The sequence below is a fragment of the Gambusia affinis genome, linkage group LG24, assembly GCF_019740435.1.
Source record: "Gambusia affinis linkage group LG24, SWU_Gaff_1.0, whole genome shotgun sequence".
Classification (NCBI taxonomy): domain Eukaryota; kingdom Metazoa; phylum Chordata; class Actinopteri; order Cyprinodontiformes; family Poeciliidae; genus Gambusia; species Gambusia affinis.
In genome coordinates, this window is record NC_057891.1 from 11496632 (window position 1) to 11511812 (window position 15181).

Sequence of the window (15181 nt, forward strand, 5' to 3'; positions counted from 1 at the left end):
CTTATTTCCACTGTAGAGAAATTTACAGTATTTGACCAAATTGCACCACAATGATTAATGTTGAAATGTCTGTCTTACACCAAACTGATATTAAAAATAAATCTTATATTGCTAAGATTAAGTAGTTTTAATTAAAAAATTTAATAAATAAAGCAATAGCTACTTTTTGGTTAATATTAGAATTTTTAATTTGTGAATTTAATTTGCTTATTCTCGCAGTCTTAAAACCATTTGCACCATTATTTTGAAAGTCTAACAAACCGGAAGACTAACCATTCAGAGTTCTGCTCAATAGTAGACGTTATAAATAGAGGTATCCCAATTATTTAGTGGTTATTTATCAATCGGCGCAGCGTCCTTGCTGGTGTATTTTATTTTTTATGCACCCAACCCCATATTCGGCTGCCTTATTATCGTTGTTAAAAGTAATTTAAACCTTTTATGTGGAGCTGGAATGAGGAAGTTTTTGGAAATCCTTTGAGATTAGCAGGTTTGTGCTCGGCGCAACACTTCAGGTTGCTGAAATTCCACGGGAGGAAGCGGGAGGCGGAACCGTGGCGAGCTCAAGGTGGAGGGGGTGTCTTTTAGCAACAACAGGGCGGATAAGGAAGTTCTACTGGCGAGTGGGGAACAACACATACTTCAGTCTGGCAAAGCGTTTATGCACTTTCAACATGCCTGCTCAGAAAGTCTGCATCGTTGGATCTGGAAATTGGTGACTTTACTCTATGTTCATGTTTTTTGCTTTATGGCTTCTTTATGTTTCGGTCAGCGTTTAAGTAAATTTGAATTCGGCAGATTCAAACCTGTTGGGTTAATATAGTTTGATATCTCTACCCTGTGTCACTCCATGGATTTAAATGTCCTCTCCTCTTCTTTTAAACGTGCAAATAAACCATTAGCATAAAAGCTTTACCGAAACCTGTCACCCTTTGTTAAATAATGTCCTGTGATTGGCTGGAGTTCTCCATCCTGAACTTGTGGCTCTTCTTCCAGGGGATCCTCCATCGCCAAGATCATCGGCCACAATGTGAAGGCATCCAACCGCTTCAACCCCATGGTGAACATGTGGGTCTATGAGGAGATGATCGACGGCAGGAAGCTCACCGAGATCATCAACACCGACCATGAAAACGTCAAATACCTGCCGGGACACAAGCTGCCCAAGAATGTGGTAGGGTGTTGGTGTTTCCGAGAATTTATCCTCCACAGTCCTGTCCATACAGGAGCGGGAATGTCCCTGGAGAGAGTTTATCTGTCTTGGTTCTGGGGCGCGGAGCAGTACTCACTGGGAAAGATCAAAGTGTGCTCTGGGACTGCTTAACCATCCATAGATGGAATTATTTTTAAAAAAATCATTAATATCTACTAATTATTCTACCTAGTACCCCCCGACTAGTCACAGCTCAGCTTTTGCAGATTTTTCTCCTGGAACGTAACTTTAAATTATTCATAGAAAATTAGCCAATTCGTGGACTTTGTTTTTCGGATCTATAATATTCCAAACAAAATGCACTTTGGAAGCTGAGATATCTACTAGACACGTTGGCGTTTTGCACAACAGCCAATCCGGGAGTGCCATTTATTTGCCATTTATTTTCCTTGGCGCTGATTGGCTGTAAGGCTGCAGCTAATGTTTATTTTACTAATTGCTTAGTCTGATGATTAATTGGGTAATCAGAATAATAAACAGAAACATGCGCATTGTGCAGCTTTTTCATTGAGGCTTTTATATATATATATATATAATATTAGAAATACATTAAAAGATCCACATAAACAAATTGTTTCTTTGTCAAATGAGAAAATAAAATAATTTTTTGCCTAAATTTCAATAAGAGCATTTCTGTAATGAATGCTTGATCTCTAGCAAAGGTATAGTTATGGTTTCATTGCTGAAATAAAAATGACAAGTCAGTTTGTTGCGAAATCTATAAAAATGCCGAATCGAGCATAAATCTGACCCTTGAAGTTTTTTTGGAAAGTAATCAAATCTCGTCTCGTTCTCATGAAATCAGTGTTGTGTCTCATGTCCTGAGCTTTGGGTGTGGCCATAGCCTGGTCAACACTTTTGAGACGTCAGGCTGGGTTGGTGTCTCTAGTGACGGAGGTTGCCGTGTTTCCAGGTGGCTGTTCCTGACATCACCGAAGCCGTTAAGGGAGCCAGTATCCTGGTCTTCGTCATCCCTCACCAGTTCATCTGTAGACTCTGCGACGAGATGAAGCCTCACGTGATGGAGGGAGCCATCGGGATTTCTCTCATTAAGGTTGGGGTTGTGTTGGAGGAGTTGGGCTGCAGAGGGTTCCGCTGCTGAACGCTGTGCTGCTCCGCAGGGAATCGACGAGGGTCCAGACGGCCTGAAGCTCATCTCCGACATCATCAGGGAGAAGCTGCAGATCGACGTCAGCGTGCTGATGGGGGCCAACATCGCCAACGAGGTGGCCGACGAAAAGTTCTGCGAAACCACCATTGGTGTGCTCTCATTTTGGTTCAAATGGGAAAAGTGCTGATGTTAGCGGCCCACAGTTTGACTTCCAGTTTCAGAGTCTGACTCATGTTTCCGCTTCCATGAAGGGGCGAAGAACGAGGCGCAGGGCCAGCTGCTGAAGGAGCTGCTGCAGACGCCCAACTTCCGCATCACCGTGGTTCCCGAGAGTGACACGGTGGAGCTGTGTGGCGCCTTAAAGGTACACACACGTGTCAGCACATAGCTAACTTTCGCCTGTTTTCCCCTTGACCAGCTGTTCTCTGACCCTCTCCATCCCCATCCCAGAACATCGTGGCGGTGGGCGCCGGCTTCTGCGACGGCCTCGGGTTCGGCGACAACACCAAGGCGGCGGTGATCCGGCTGGGCCTGATGGAGATGGTGGCGTTCGCCAAGATGTTCTGCAAGGGCAAGGTGAGCTCTGGCACCTTCCTGGAGAGCTGCGGCGTGGCCGACCTCATCACCACCTGCTACGGCGGGCGGAACCGCCGCGTCGCCGAGGCCTTCGTCAAAACCTCCAAAGTGAGTCAGACGCAGGAAGTGCATCGCAACGTTTCCCATTCCTCACTTAATGGAATTGAAATGAGCTAGCTGCCAGGCGTCATGGAGCGTTGTGTTTCCGTGTGTAGTCCATCGCTGAGCTGGAGGCTGAGATGCTGAACGGCCAGAAGCTGCAGGGTCCGCAGACCTCCGCCGAGGTTTACAAGATCCTCCAAAACCAAGGCTTAGTCAGGAAGTAAGTTCCCCCCACCTCTAGTACATAGGTTTATACATAAGTAGTATTAAAATTACATGCCCACTGTTTGGTTTTCTCGTCCAACATCACTGTCTGACCTCACAAATGGAATTCTGTAAAAATGCTCCAAAATTTCCAGAAAGACTCTTTTATATCTTGTGGGACACAGTAGAAGCTGTTAGTTACATTACGTTTAAACCTGTCAATAAGCTTATTCTGTTTCCCCTGTGTGTGTTCATAATGCACACTTTGTGTTTTCTATCCCTAATGCTGTGAAATGTTTGTGTCCAACAGGTTTCCTTTGTTTGTTGCCGTCTACCAGATTTGCTATGAAGGGAAGGAGGTGAAGGAGTTCATCACCTGTCTGCAGAACCACCCCGAGCACATGTAGCCTCCAACTGGCTGCAATATCAATCTCCCACCACTAGAGGGTGGCAGAGATCCACAATACAAGCGCACAACTTAGTAGACAACCTGGCACGTGAAGAGTGTTTAACTTTGGCTTGCAGTGTGTTTCTTTTTCTAATTGTTATTTTTACTGCTACACTCTGTGGGAACAAACATTAATACAAACTCTCTTTTTTTTCATGTTTTAATGGGTCCAAATTCACCATTTATAAGTCAGAGCGCCAGAAGTGTCTTCACTTTTTTTACTTTTATATAATCACTACACCATCTACATCCCTGATCTCAGAAAACCAATAGCGGGTGTTATTTTTTATTTTCACGTGAAAGTGTTTGACTTATTAAAATTGGTTTACGAGAAGCTATGAAGTCTTTGTTTTCTTTGTGTGGAAAACATATCAACTTTTAAGCGTTATGGCAGGAAAATCACACTATTTGAAGCTACATTATACATGTTACAAATCTGTGTTATCACATTGTATGCCACAATGTGATAACATTGCACCAATCATGATGGACCAGTCACTTGATTTTACATTTTAAACCGCTGTAACTGCATGAAAAGCCGATTAAGCAACAAACTGCTTCCTTGTCCCGTCATTTAGACCAGAAAAACATTTTGGATTCCCCTGGTGCTTTGACCTTTGGTGAGTTTCCATTTCGGAATCTGATTTCTAACACTCACTTGTGTTGGTGCATCCTTTTTAACAGGAAATAGAAAAAAGCCTCCAGTTTTGAGGGTTGGCAAATTGCTAACCTAAAAGCTTACATGTAGCAGTTTTAGTGCTAATATCAAAAATACAAATACACTTTGAGTGAAAAATACACATTTTTCATTCAAACAATTGGTTTATTCAGAGCTAAGGAGCATGGCAACTTACTTCATCAGCAAATGTAGTCATAAACATAATTAGGTCAAATGAAGATTATGAAATCAAATGTACATTAGCACCTTAGCATTTGAATTAGCTACAACTAATTATTGCAACTGATAGCATATCAGGTCTAAAGAGACAGGACCGTGGGTTACAAGACAGAGGGAAGACATGCGCCAAAGGTCGTTGGCTAACATGTCAGACTTAGTTATTTTCGATTATTTGCTGTTTCTACGTACTGTTACAGTCTCCTTTAGGATGCTAACCGGCCATGATTTAAGCCAACAGCCTGCAATGTGCATTTACAAACACTAGATGGCACTGCTCTCCTTACTAAACCAGACCTAAGTTAAAAAATGTTTCCTCGAAGTAGAAAGCGCAGCGCAGCTGTGTTTGATTTGCTAACTATTCTGTCGGTCGGAAGTTGCAGCTAATTCGAAAAATGTATCTAAAATACTGATATGTAGCAATTTTCAAAGAACAGGAGACTCTGCAACTGCGAAAAGGAATGGGAACAAAGGAATCCGCGGGCTTTAAAGTGATTAAAGCTTTCTGCAGTTTAGGTGAGCATGATTGGTCTCAGCTGTTTGCGTGTTGGCATTACGATAGTTTTTAATTTGACTTTCTGGATTGAAGTTGCAAGTTTGCTTTAAAAACAAAATCCTTGTTTTCTGAGGCCAACAGCAACTGAGACGATTTATGGAAGAAAAAGAAAAATTGTTAATGAAATCCCTCTTTTGCATCTAAACAACATCTTCTTCTTCAGGTGGATGAAATAAGAAATATTGCGCAATGACGTCACAATTGACACATGACGTAAGGTGGAGCTGTCCCTTATTCTGGAGAACGAGGAACGTTTTTATTATAACGAGATAGTTCCTTGTGCTAATCGGATATAAACCTAATAATTGTAGCAAGTTGTAAATAACGAAGGGCTTTATAACTGATTGAAATATGTTCCACCTTTAAAAGAGGGCATATTTAGTCAATTATGATGACCCCTGCAGTCAGTCAACCCTTCATTGTTTTCCATTGAACGGCTCTATGAGGCAGATCCCCGTTTCCCTCACCGCTGGCTAACTGTCTATCCCCCCTATGTGGCTGTCTGCAGGCTGACAGGCCTCCACGGCGACCCACAATGCACCAGGATGGCCCTGCCCGGGTTCCCGTGGGAGAGCCGGGTTCTGCGGGCTCCTCCGTATCGCCACGGCTCCTCTCATCTGAACGGGAACTGTCATCAGGCGGGTCAGAGGCGACCCGAGAGCCCACAAGCTTCTGTTTCAAAGACGGTGTACACCTTCAGATGGGACCGGGCTTGAAAGAGGAGCTTAATCACCACGGTAACCTGTCTGTTGGACACACACATGCAGAACAAGGAGGCCTTTTGGATGGGAAAGCCTGTAGATGTGCTCCCCTCCCTCGTTGTTAGCCCCAAACTCTACGTTTCTCCACTCTCATCAAGAAAAAAAAAAAAAGAAAAGAAATTTCTATATTTACTTTGAGTTAGTCGATCTCCACTGACACACGCGTCTGTCAATGCGGCTAAATCTGGTTGATTATTAACCCGCCGTGTGTGTTGCACGTGACACGGCAAAATGTAAAAAAAAAAAACACGGCAACTTGTGGTTGTGGTGGGACTCCGGTTACGAAGGGAGCCACTTTCTGTGGAAGGAAAAAGTTCACATGAAAGCTGCTGACGAGGGTTGGCTGGAGAAGAAACATTTAGCTGCTTTCCATCCAGAGGACTTAAATCCATCCATCCACTTATGTGTCATGAATGTATTTTGTTCTCTAAAAATGAGCCACAATGAAATGTCGAAAACTCCAAAAATTCCGCCGGTTTCTCTTTCTTGCGGATGATTTGTTGCCCAAAACCAAACGAAGACCCCCGGTTTAGCACACTCTACGTTGGGTCCAGATGGGATTCGTGAGCCAGGCTTTATTCACAGTTGGCTTCTCACACCTGTGTCTCCACGGATGAACGTCTCGGCTGCAAATCCCCGGAGAAACCGAGGGGGTCGATGATTATTTAAAGAACTGAGCCAGCGCGGGTCAGAACGACACGCTTTCTCACCTTCACATTTCCGGAAGCGCGAGGCGCTGCGAGGCGCCGCGAGGCGGCGCCACGTCAAAACCGAGTGACGAGGAATCAGAATGGGGTCTGGAAAAATCGGCTTTACAAGCACTAAATAAGATCCACCGTTCACTGTGATGTTTTCCATTTTAAAATGGTTGAACGGAAGTGAGAGTCAACACGATGTCTGGGAAAACGAATTCCTTTTATACACTTTTTGTCTTTTATCACCGTGAAAACTCTGCTTAATATCACTAAAAATGACTGTTATCTTTAAAGTGGACATTTGAGATTCTGTATTTGTGTTTGCATGTGTTCATAAGAAAATGGAGATTTAGTATCCACATACTCACTTTGACGCGATTCTCAATCAACGTCTAGTTTTATTAAGTGTCTGTCCTAATACAGTATTTAATAGTAGTTCAACCTATATATCTATCAAATATGACGCCGTGTTAGGGCCTTCTTACTTAAAAAAGGAGTGCATTTCTGACCAAAAATGTAGAACATTTTAGATTAATTTCAGAAATCTTCTAGAAAAAAATCTTTAAAATTTCTGCGCTCCCAAGGTCTAAAATTTGCAAGAAGGAAACTCTGAAAATTTCAGAAAAAAACAGAAAAAGTTGAAATATTTTGAGTTTGCAGAGTTGAACATTTTTGACTTTCAGAAAAGTAATTTCAAAATTTCTGATTGTTTTCTTGCAAATTTACAACATTTTGAGCTCAGAGAATTCCCTTGTTTGTTTTTTTAAGACAATTTCTCAGATTAATCTCAAAATTTCAGAGTTTTGTAGTGAAAACGTGCTCCTCCTTTTTTGTACCTAAAATGACTCTAGTATCCCCGTTGTAGTAAAAATGAACCTCGTAGCGCCATGTTTAACTCCTAACAGGACGTGGTAGTTGTTTTGAAGCAAGCTGAGTAGCTAACAGGTTTTAGCTTAGCACTACACTGCCCCCTGTGGGTTTGGCATGTGAAAAACAACGTTCAGGGGCAGATCAGTGTGGGCTCCTGTGGATGAAAACTTCTCTGAAACCGATCCGTTGTGTATGATCGTATTATTTTTCAGAAAACGCAGTGGAAATGTAAAGTTCTCATAAAACCCGTGAAGGCCTGAGTTCGTAGAAAACTGAAACTGTGCATCAAGTTCTCCAATGAGAATAGTAACTGAAAAAACCCCCAACAAAACAAAAGTAATTTATCTCCTGGGTGTAAAACATTCCTGACGTGTCAACGAGCTGATGTGGTCCGAGCCGGATAACGCCTGCTCCGTCTGGATCTCCTTCGCTCCGTCTCTCCGAGTCGCTGACATCAGCGTCTCTCTGATTTGTGGAAGCTGAGATCTTCTTCTTGCGATGCGTCCGCGCCTCTCTCGGGTCTCCGAGAGACCGTACTTCCTGCGTGCTCTGAGGCGAAGAACCAGCAGCAGTACCTGCTTCCCACTGCAGCTGCAAATAACACGGTGATGGAGGAACAGAGCCACTTCCTGCACAGATCCTCCAGAGAAATCCAAACCACACGCCTCTGCAGCCGTTTCTGTCTTGTGGCTTTGACATGTTTGTTATGCAAATTAGCAGCGGGGCCACTTTGATCACGGAGCAGTTTATACCTGACGATTGCACTTGTTTTCTCCGTATATATATCAAATCATGTTCTGTGCTGACAGAGCCGCCGCACATCTGGACCTCTGGGAGCGCCTGGTGCTTTCATTACCAAAGTTTGCAGTGGTTTTCATTTCTCGGCATTCCTGCTGATGACGAAACGTGGAGCTGAAGGAATAGCACATTGTATAGCACATTTCGGCGGCAAGGCATTTCTAAGTGCTTTACATCAAATCAAACACAAAAACACAAAATCTTGCAACATAGCATCAACAATCAAAACATTACATTAAGTCAAGTTCCATCAATAAATTTGTAATTAATTACGTTTCAAATACAACTCTAAACAAGTGGGTTTATAGTCGAGAGTTAAAGGAAGTCAGTGTTTCAGCTGTTTTACAGTTTTCTGGAAGTTTGTTCCAGATTTGTGGTGCAAAGATGCTGAATGTTGCTTCTCCTCGTTTGGTTCTGGTTCTGGGGATGCAGAACCAGTACCAGAAGACCTGAGACGTCTGGAAGGTTGATACAACAGCAGTAGACCTTTAATGTATTGTGGTGCCAAACCATTCAGTGATTTATAAACTAGCAACAGTGAGAAACTTCCGTCTGCGCCTAGATTGTGACGTGAGGATGGTAGAAATCTCATTGTCTGGAGCAGATGAGAGTAAATGGAGGGGAGATAATTGAAACCAGCGTGTAGTTTGGGATGGAGACTGAGAATCGAAGTAATGTTTCTGATAAGAGGAGCATATGCTCACAAGATGTGGATTATTGTCCTGCTGTTCAAAGGTAGCAAACCATGCCAGGACCTTTAAAGCGACGGTCCCTGTGGTTACCATATGGAACATATCGGCACCATTTATTGAGTCAATTAAAGGTCATGCATTCTTTGATTAAATTCCGAGTCTTTTTACATTCCGTCTATTAGATAAAGCGCACAAATCACAAATCTCCAATCTCACAATCAAAGAACTGAGAGCGAGAGAGAAATTGTAGGCCGTCTAATCATTTACTACCCTTTGACTTCTGAATGTTTGATCCCAGGGCTGTTTTTATCCAATTAGCTGCTGACATTCATGTTCAGCTGAACCCGTGGCTTTCTTTGTCTATCGGATCCTGTGGCAGATTCTCAGCTTCAGTCCAACAAAAACACAATAGACAGGATGCCATTTGCAGACATAAGGAGGAATGCATCAGTGTCACGAAAATTCTACGCCCCCTTACAGATTTCTTTGGTTTTTGTTGTTTATGACCATTTTTAAGAATTCAACCATAACCAATGGTCAAGGTGACCCTCTCTTCTTTGCAGAATGGCTTTATGTCAGCCATATTGGAGGGTTACTGAGAATGACCAGCCTGTTTGGGTTAATACTACAACATCTCAAGCACTTTTATATCCAAAACCTTAAAAATGGTTCTGTAATCCAATTTAGGCTGATAGACTTTGCTTCTCATCAGTGCAGCTTGAATGTCTTTAGCCTGCTTCGTGTTGTCAGACAGGTTCTATTGAAGTGATTTTCAGATTTTTTACCAGGCTTTATTGTAGTGAAGACCTCCTATTGTGAGACTAAGGAGGTCTTCCATAGCCACTAAAACATTTAGTGGCTGAGACCAAGTGGAGATCAAGAGCCGCCCTCCACATTAGCATTAGCTGACATTAGCTTGTGGCTCACGGTGGTTAACAAATGACAAAAAATGGGAAGTAGTGTCCTAAAACATACAGTATATAATGTTTTTAGTTAGCTACTAAGTTACAAAGATTAAGTTCGCTACCTAGCATAGGTAGCTAACTTAACTAGATAAGCGACATAAGTTGGGTAGCTAGCTACCCTCATAAGCTAGCTGCCAAACATAGGTTAGCTATCTAAGGTAACTACCATCTTAGGTAGCTAGCTTAAAATGTATAGCTAATAATGACTAAATCTCTTTGTGAGGGCTGTGTGAAACATTCTTGTAGAGAGGAATATAGCTAACGCTGCTAACGTCCCTTACTCATAGCTTACCTTTGTTTGTGCTTCCTTTAAGTTAGAATAAAAGTTTGACATATTACCCACTGCCTCTGGAAGGGCTGTTTTCTTTCGTGTGGATGTGATTTATGTAGTCGAGTCATATTTCTGACATCTTCTGCACTCACTTTGTTGGAGTGTGAGTAAAAATAGGGTGGAGGCGAGTGACGGCAACAACAGAAATGCATAATTAGCAATGAGTCACATTATTACTTGGATTTGAATCATGTTATGCATCCAATGAGTGCAGAGACATCAGCAATTTAATTGCACAAATCCTCCAGCAACTTGAGGATGAAAATCCTGAGGACAAATGCACTACAACACTTTCACTGGGTGAAGGAGTTTTTGTTTTTTTTTTCCCATCTAAAAATTGACAGCAAATATAATGGCAGGAATAATTAATGAAGGACAAGGTGGGGTTTGGTCCCTTTCTTCCTGGATGGATGGCAGTGTGGGGTCCCTACAGAGAAGCTGAGGAAAAGCAGAGTTGTTGGGGGCTCTAAAGAGAATTTAGAGCAAGCTGAGAGTCATGTGCCTGCGTTTAGAGGCAGCAGAGCCAGAGCTTTGGAGGAAGAGCAGGCCGAGCTAGGAGGCTGGAGACGCTGCAGGAATGTCAGCTTGAGGAGCAGCAGCTCTTTAGTCCAGTCAGCAGCTCTCACTGAGATGACAGCTAGCATGAGTCTAACCTGAAACTTCTGACTAAGACGTTCTGAACAAGAGTTTCAGAAGAAACCCTTCAGTGTTTGATTGTTTTTGGAGCTCAGTTGCGTGTCAGTCAGCTGGATGAGGCTCGTCTTGAGTGCTGCAGGCATGTGCAGCGCCTCTCAGGTCCTGGCAGTTGGCTAATAAACACAGGCCTGTCAGCAGCTGCTGCTGATGTAATGAGGAACCTCTCCTCCCCTCCACGCCTCTCTGCCTCTCTGTTTACAAGTTTTACTGGGTGTTGCTGCAGACTTCCAGCCTTGGCAGCGCAGATAGTGGGTTAAAGTGTGTTTGCGTGTGGCTCACCTCCCACCTCATCCCCCTCACCCCCCACCACCACCACTGGCTGCAGCACTTCCAGGGGAATTTTACGACGGCATGTTTTCAGCTGCCATGAACGGAGAGTCCACATCATCATCATGCCGTCTTCCCAACCCAAACACTCCAGAGAGTCTGGGAGCTGCAGAGCTGCTGAGCGGAGCGGAACCGGCCGGCGCTCAGTAAGTTTCACTCCCTACTTGTTTCTGTAGCCGCGTCGTCATGGTGAATCGCTTTCTGCTGCACGTACGGCGCAAGAGTAGATACGCTTGGAAAAGTTTCAAAAGTTCAACATTTAACATTTTATTCATCATAAAGATGTTGGAGTGTTTCTTTAAGACCATAAACTCTTCATTCAAAGCCTGAGTGGTGGTTTTTGTTTTAGGGTTTTATGCAATTCACTTAAATAATAGAGAGAGAAATAAAATGTTTTCCCTGCAAATTAAGGAACTTGCTCCCCAAGTATGTGGAGTATGTTCAGATCCAATAGTTACTTCCAATATTTCAGGTATTAAAGTAAACATCAGAAACAAAAAATCAATATGAACACATAAATAGCTGCTTGAAAATATGTAGATTAAAAAAAAAAATTAAAATATTATTTGTGCACTTTTGCAATATTTTAGCTAACTAACTCAAAATAAAGTTTGAATTATTCCCATAGACTTAGTCATGTTTCCATTAAAAGACAGATTAAGATTTACCTAAGGAATAATAGAAAAAGTTAAAACAACAAGCTCATTCCATTAGTTAGGGTCTCTAAACGGGGTTTTAGGCAGCCATGCCATTTGTTTTACCAGAAGAAACAAAAACATGTAAATTTAGTGTAAAAGTAGAAGAGACTTTGAGGACTTCCAGTTTGTGTGCGTTTTATGAAGCATGAAATGTCTTGGTCAGAAAAACTGAAGGTAAAACTACTCAACTCTTTACTCATGTATTAGCCTTAAATTTGCTAATTAGCTAGCTAATTTACTCAACATTGTAAAATTAGCAAAAAGTAACTGCATAAAAGAGAGAAGTTGAACTTGCATAGTTAATCTTGTAAAGACAGGCAAATTATAGTACAAACTATCACAATTGAGCTTAGCATGAGTAAAGCTAGCTCACAAACTAGCCAAGTATTTTTTTAAATAATGCTTGCTAGTTAGTGAAAGAAGCAAAATGTCTGTGTGTAAAATTAATCCTGACAAGTCTGCTGATTTATCTGCCCATAAACTAAACTAGCTTCCTACACCTTCCTGCTTACCTTACAAGCTAGTTAATTTATTAAATTTTGTAAATTGGTAAAAACATAAAAAAACAAAACAAAAAAACGCAGTGCACCAAGTAGTAAAAAATGTTGCTGGGTAGCTTATAAGCTAAAGGTATCCAAGCTGCTCTTTATAAAAAGTTGACAAAACTCACTCAAGCTTCCCAGAAATAATGCTACTTAGCTAAAGTTTCATGTTAGCTTCAGCTTTCCAAAAACTGAAAACTGCTAAATTATTTTATTATATCAAAATAAATAAATATATAAATAAAAAAACCATTACAGAGTGGAAAGATTTTTGACAGCATAATGTAATTATTAACAAAAAAGTTGAAACTTATGGGTTTAAATAAAAAACTATTGAAAAGATTAGCATGTTGGGTTGTCAGTGTAATGACTAAAAGTTTAAATAAACAGTTGGACAACTAGATATCAAACTTTCAGAAAATGAATTGCAATTTGGGTATCATCTCTTGTCTAAAAGACAAAATGGTCTAAAGAAATATTTACTCTTCTATTTGAATTAGCCTTGATTAAAATCTACTCCGTTTGAACTGCGCTCACATGAAGAAACATTAACTGTTTTGAGTAGTTTTATGTATGTGGGACAGGCAAATAAATGAGTTAAGAATAGATTTTAAAGGGTCCTTTGTGTAATATTGATGTATCTTTATGAAGCTTCTTGTTTCTTAACGTAACAAGAAGCCGAGTGTCTCCCGGCGAAGCGGCCCTAATTTGGTGCTTACGCTCCGTTGTTGTGGGTGAAAACAATGAGCCAGCGCTCGGGTTCACATCAAGCCCGTGTGTACAATCGTTCTCTGTGAGTGGTGGTGTGTGAGGGGGGACTCCAGTGGAAAACATTCACCCGCATAAACACACTGTTGTTTCTCAAGCTGTCAGCAGTCTGCTGATGAAATGCATGTGTTCAAAGTTCTAGTGAGCTGCCATGGCATGTTGCTCGCATACCTCGCTAACAGTGGTGGTGGAGTGGTTGTTGTATATTTTGATAACGGTTGGAAACATTCCTCTGCCCTCTCTTTCTCGCCCTGCTGGGCATTCTCGCTTGTTTTTGTCTAAATCCGGCACTCTCATGAGAGAGTTCAGCAGAGAGTCACGCTGCCGCCCTGAGGAACACCAGGCTTGGGTGTCCCACAACAGGAAGTAAATCAGATCTGTTTCCAGGTTGCATATTAAAGCATCCAGTCTCTCTTTTGTTCCATATTCCCCCCTCACCTTTGCCCCCCCCCCCCCCCCCCATTCCCGCCCCTCCCTGCCTTTTCACCCCCAACAGCAGCTCTGCTGACTGAACAAGAGCTGCAGTCACTCGGACAAGTTCATGCGTGTCAGAGAAGGGCATCGTCATGCTAGCGGCTCGTTTCCTTTTGTCTTGTTTGACACAGTTGTAGGTCAAGAGGTGATTAAGGTGTTTGCTTAGTGCAACATCACAGAACCCGTCTATTCAGTCTGCCTTTAGCTGTGGTTGAGAGCAGGTTAGATCCAGGTTATAGAAACTAATAAAGGGTTTAGCTTCGCTGTTTCAACCTTAATTTAAATGTGCAGCGGCTAACAGCTAGCACTTCAGGCTTATTTCCATACACACAGTAAGATTTAAGGCGGTTTTTGGCAGATTTATGCCAGCAAATCTTCTCTTGATGCATACCGGATTTGTCTAAAGACATCTGTGTCTGATTGAGACGACCGACAGACTGAGCTTTATGAATTTATTTTGTTTGCATGGCTTTAGTTTGTGACGCTCTGAAAATGAACTAACAGAGAGCGCATCTAGAAACAGTCTTGTATTCTCCATCGTTGAACTCACAGAACAGATGATTGGATTAAAAGCCCCTTTTTGAAAATACAATGTAATTTCTTTTGTAGAAATAAAATCAATAAAAAAAAAAAGAAGGATTTTTTGAAGTTTGTTTTTAATTTTCAGCGTGAGATTATCCTTCTAGTACAGTGGGCAAATTTATTTTCAGGATTTTACGCTTTTCGAATCTATTTTTTAAATAATTTTATTTCATATTAAATCCTATAAAAAAAGTATTCACTCTGTTATTATTTGTAAATGAATAATAATAATAATAATGGCTGATAAATATTCCCGCCCAGTCAGGATGCACATCTACACTCTTCCTGCTCTGTCAGGTTGGTGGGGATCAGCTGTGAACGGGTCCGGACTTTGACTAGGCCGCTCTCCATGCTGTTGCCTGATGCTGTTGGTCGTTGTCTGGCTGGAAAGCAAATGATGTCAGTGTCATCAATTTGTAGAAATCGGTTTTCATACTATCACTGGATATAAAGCCTTTCTTTGTCCCAGCGGTACCAGCTGTACTGTTACACATTCAGGATCAGGGGGTTTCCAAACATCCGGTGACCGTGAACCATCTGTGCTGCTCTGTCCGCATCATAAACCTCACGTCAAACGCGTGCCTGCTTTCATTTTCTCCTCAGTGAATGGAAAGTAATGGCACCCTCCCCTCCTCCTGCGCAACCGGGCGGGGGTGTGACCTCTTTTCACGGGGCAGGGACACTAAATGAACTGGTTCCTGGGGCTAAAAGGGGGTGCAGCGATCAATGTCCAATCTCCCCTTCCGTCCGCGTTCTGCTGCCGCCACTTCCTGGATCTTTTTAGGCCGATTGATCGGAAACAATCTCTGAATCCTCCCGGTTCAGAGCGGTGAGGCTCCTGCAGGATCCGGCTCCTCTTCCAGTCTCGGCCTGTAGC

At 42.2% G+C, this 15181-nt stretch overlaps 2 protein-coding genes across 5 annotated transcripts in view; both read left to right on the forward strand.

The window, feature by feature from the left end:
• The first annotated feature begins 267 nt into the window (after window positions 1-267).
• On the forward strand, window positions 268-3992 carry LOC122827223 (glycerol-3-phosphate dehydrogenase [NAD(+)], cytoplasmic-like). 2 transcript variants are annotated; one of them, XM_044109929.1, is made up of 8 exons: window positions 268-715; window positions 997-1174; window positions 2127-2267; window positions 2335-2473; window positions 2576-2688; window positions 2775-3008; window positions 3116-3222; window positions 3517-3992. In XM_044109929.1, exons 1-8 carry the CDS (start codon window positions 675-677, stop codon window positions 3611-3613), a joined length of 1050 nt encoding a protein of 349 aa, XP_043965864.1. In that variant the 5' UTR covers window positions 268-674; the 3' UTR covers window positions 3614-3992. The 2 variants fall into 2 exon arrangements, with proteins under 2 accessions (XP_043965864.1, XP_043965865.1); XM_044109930.1 differs by having other exon boundaries at window positions 296-490.
• Window positions 3993-4918: 926 nt separating this feature from the next.
• LOC122827221 (nck-associated protein 5-like) overlaps window positions 4919-15181 on the forward strand; it is a 126084-nt gene continuing 115821 nt past the window's right edge. The window contains exons 1-2 of one of the 3 annotated variants that reach the window (XM_044109920.1): window positions 4919-5065; window positions 5614-5842. Coding sequence is in view for 1 of the 3 variants with exons in the window: in XM_044109918.1 (XP_043965853.1) it covers window positions 11265-11386 (122 nt within the window). In the remaining 2 variants the exon portion in view is untranslated. Of the gene's footprint in view, window positions 5066-5420; window positions 5843-11132; window positions 11387-15181 lie in introns of those variants that run through there. The other 2 variants (XM_044109921.1, XM_044109918.1) reach the window with 2 other exon arrangements.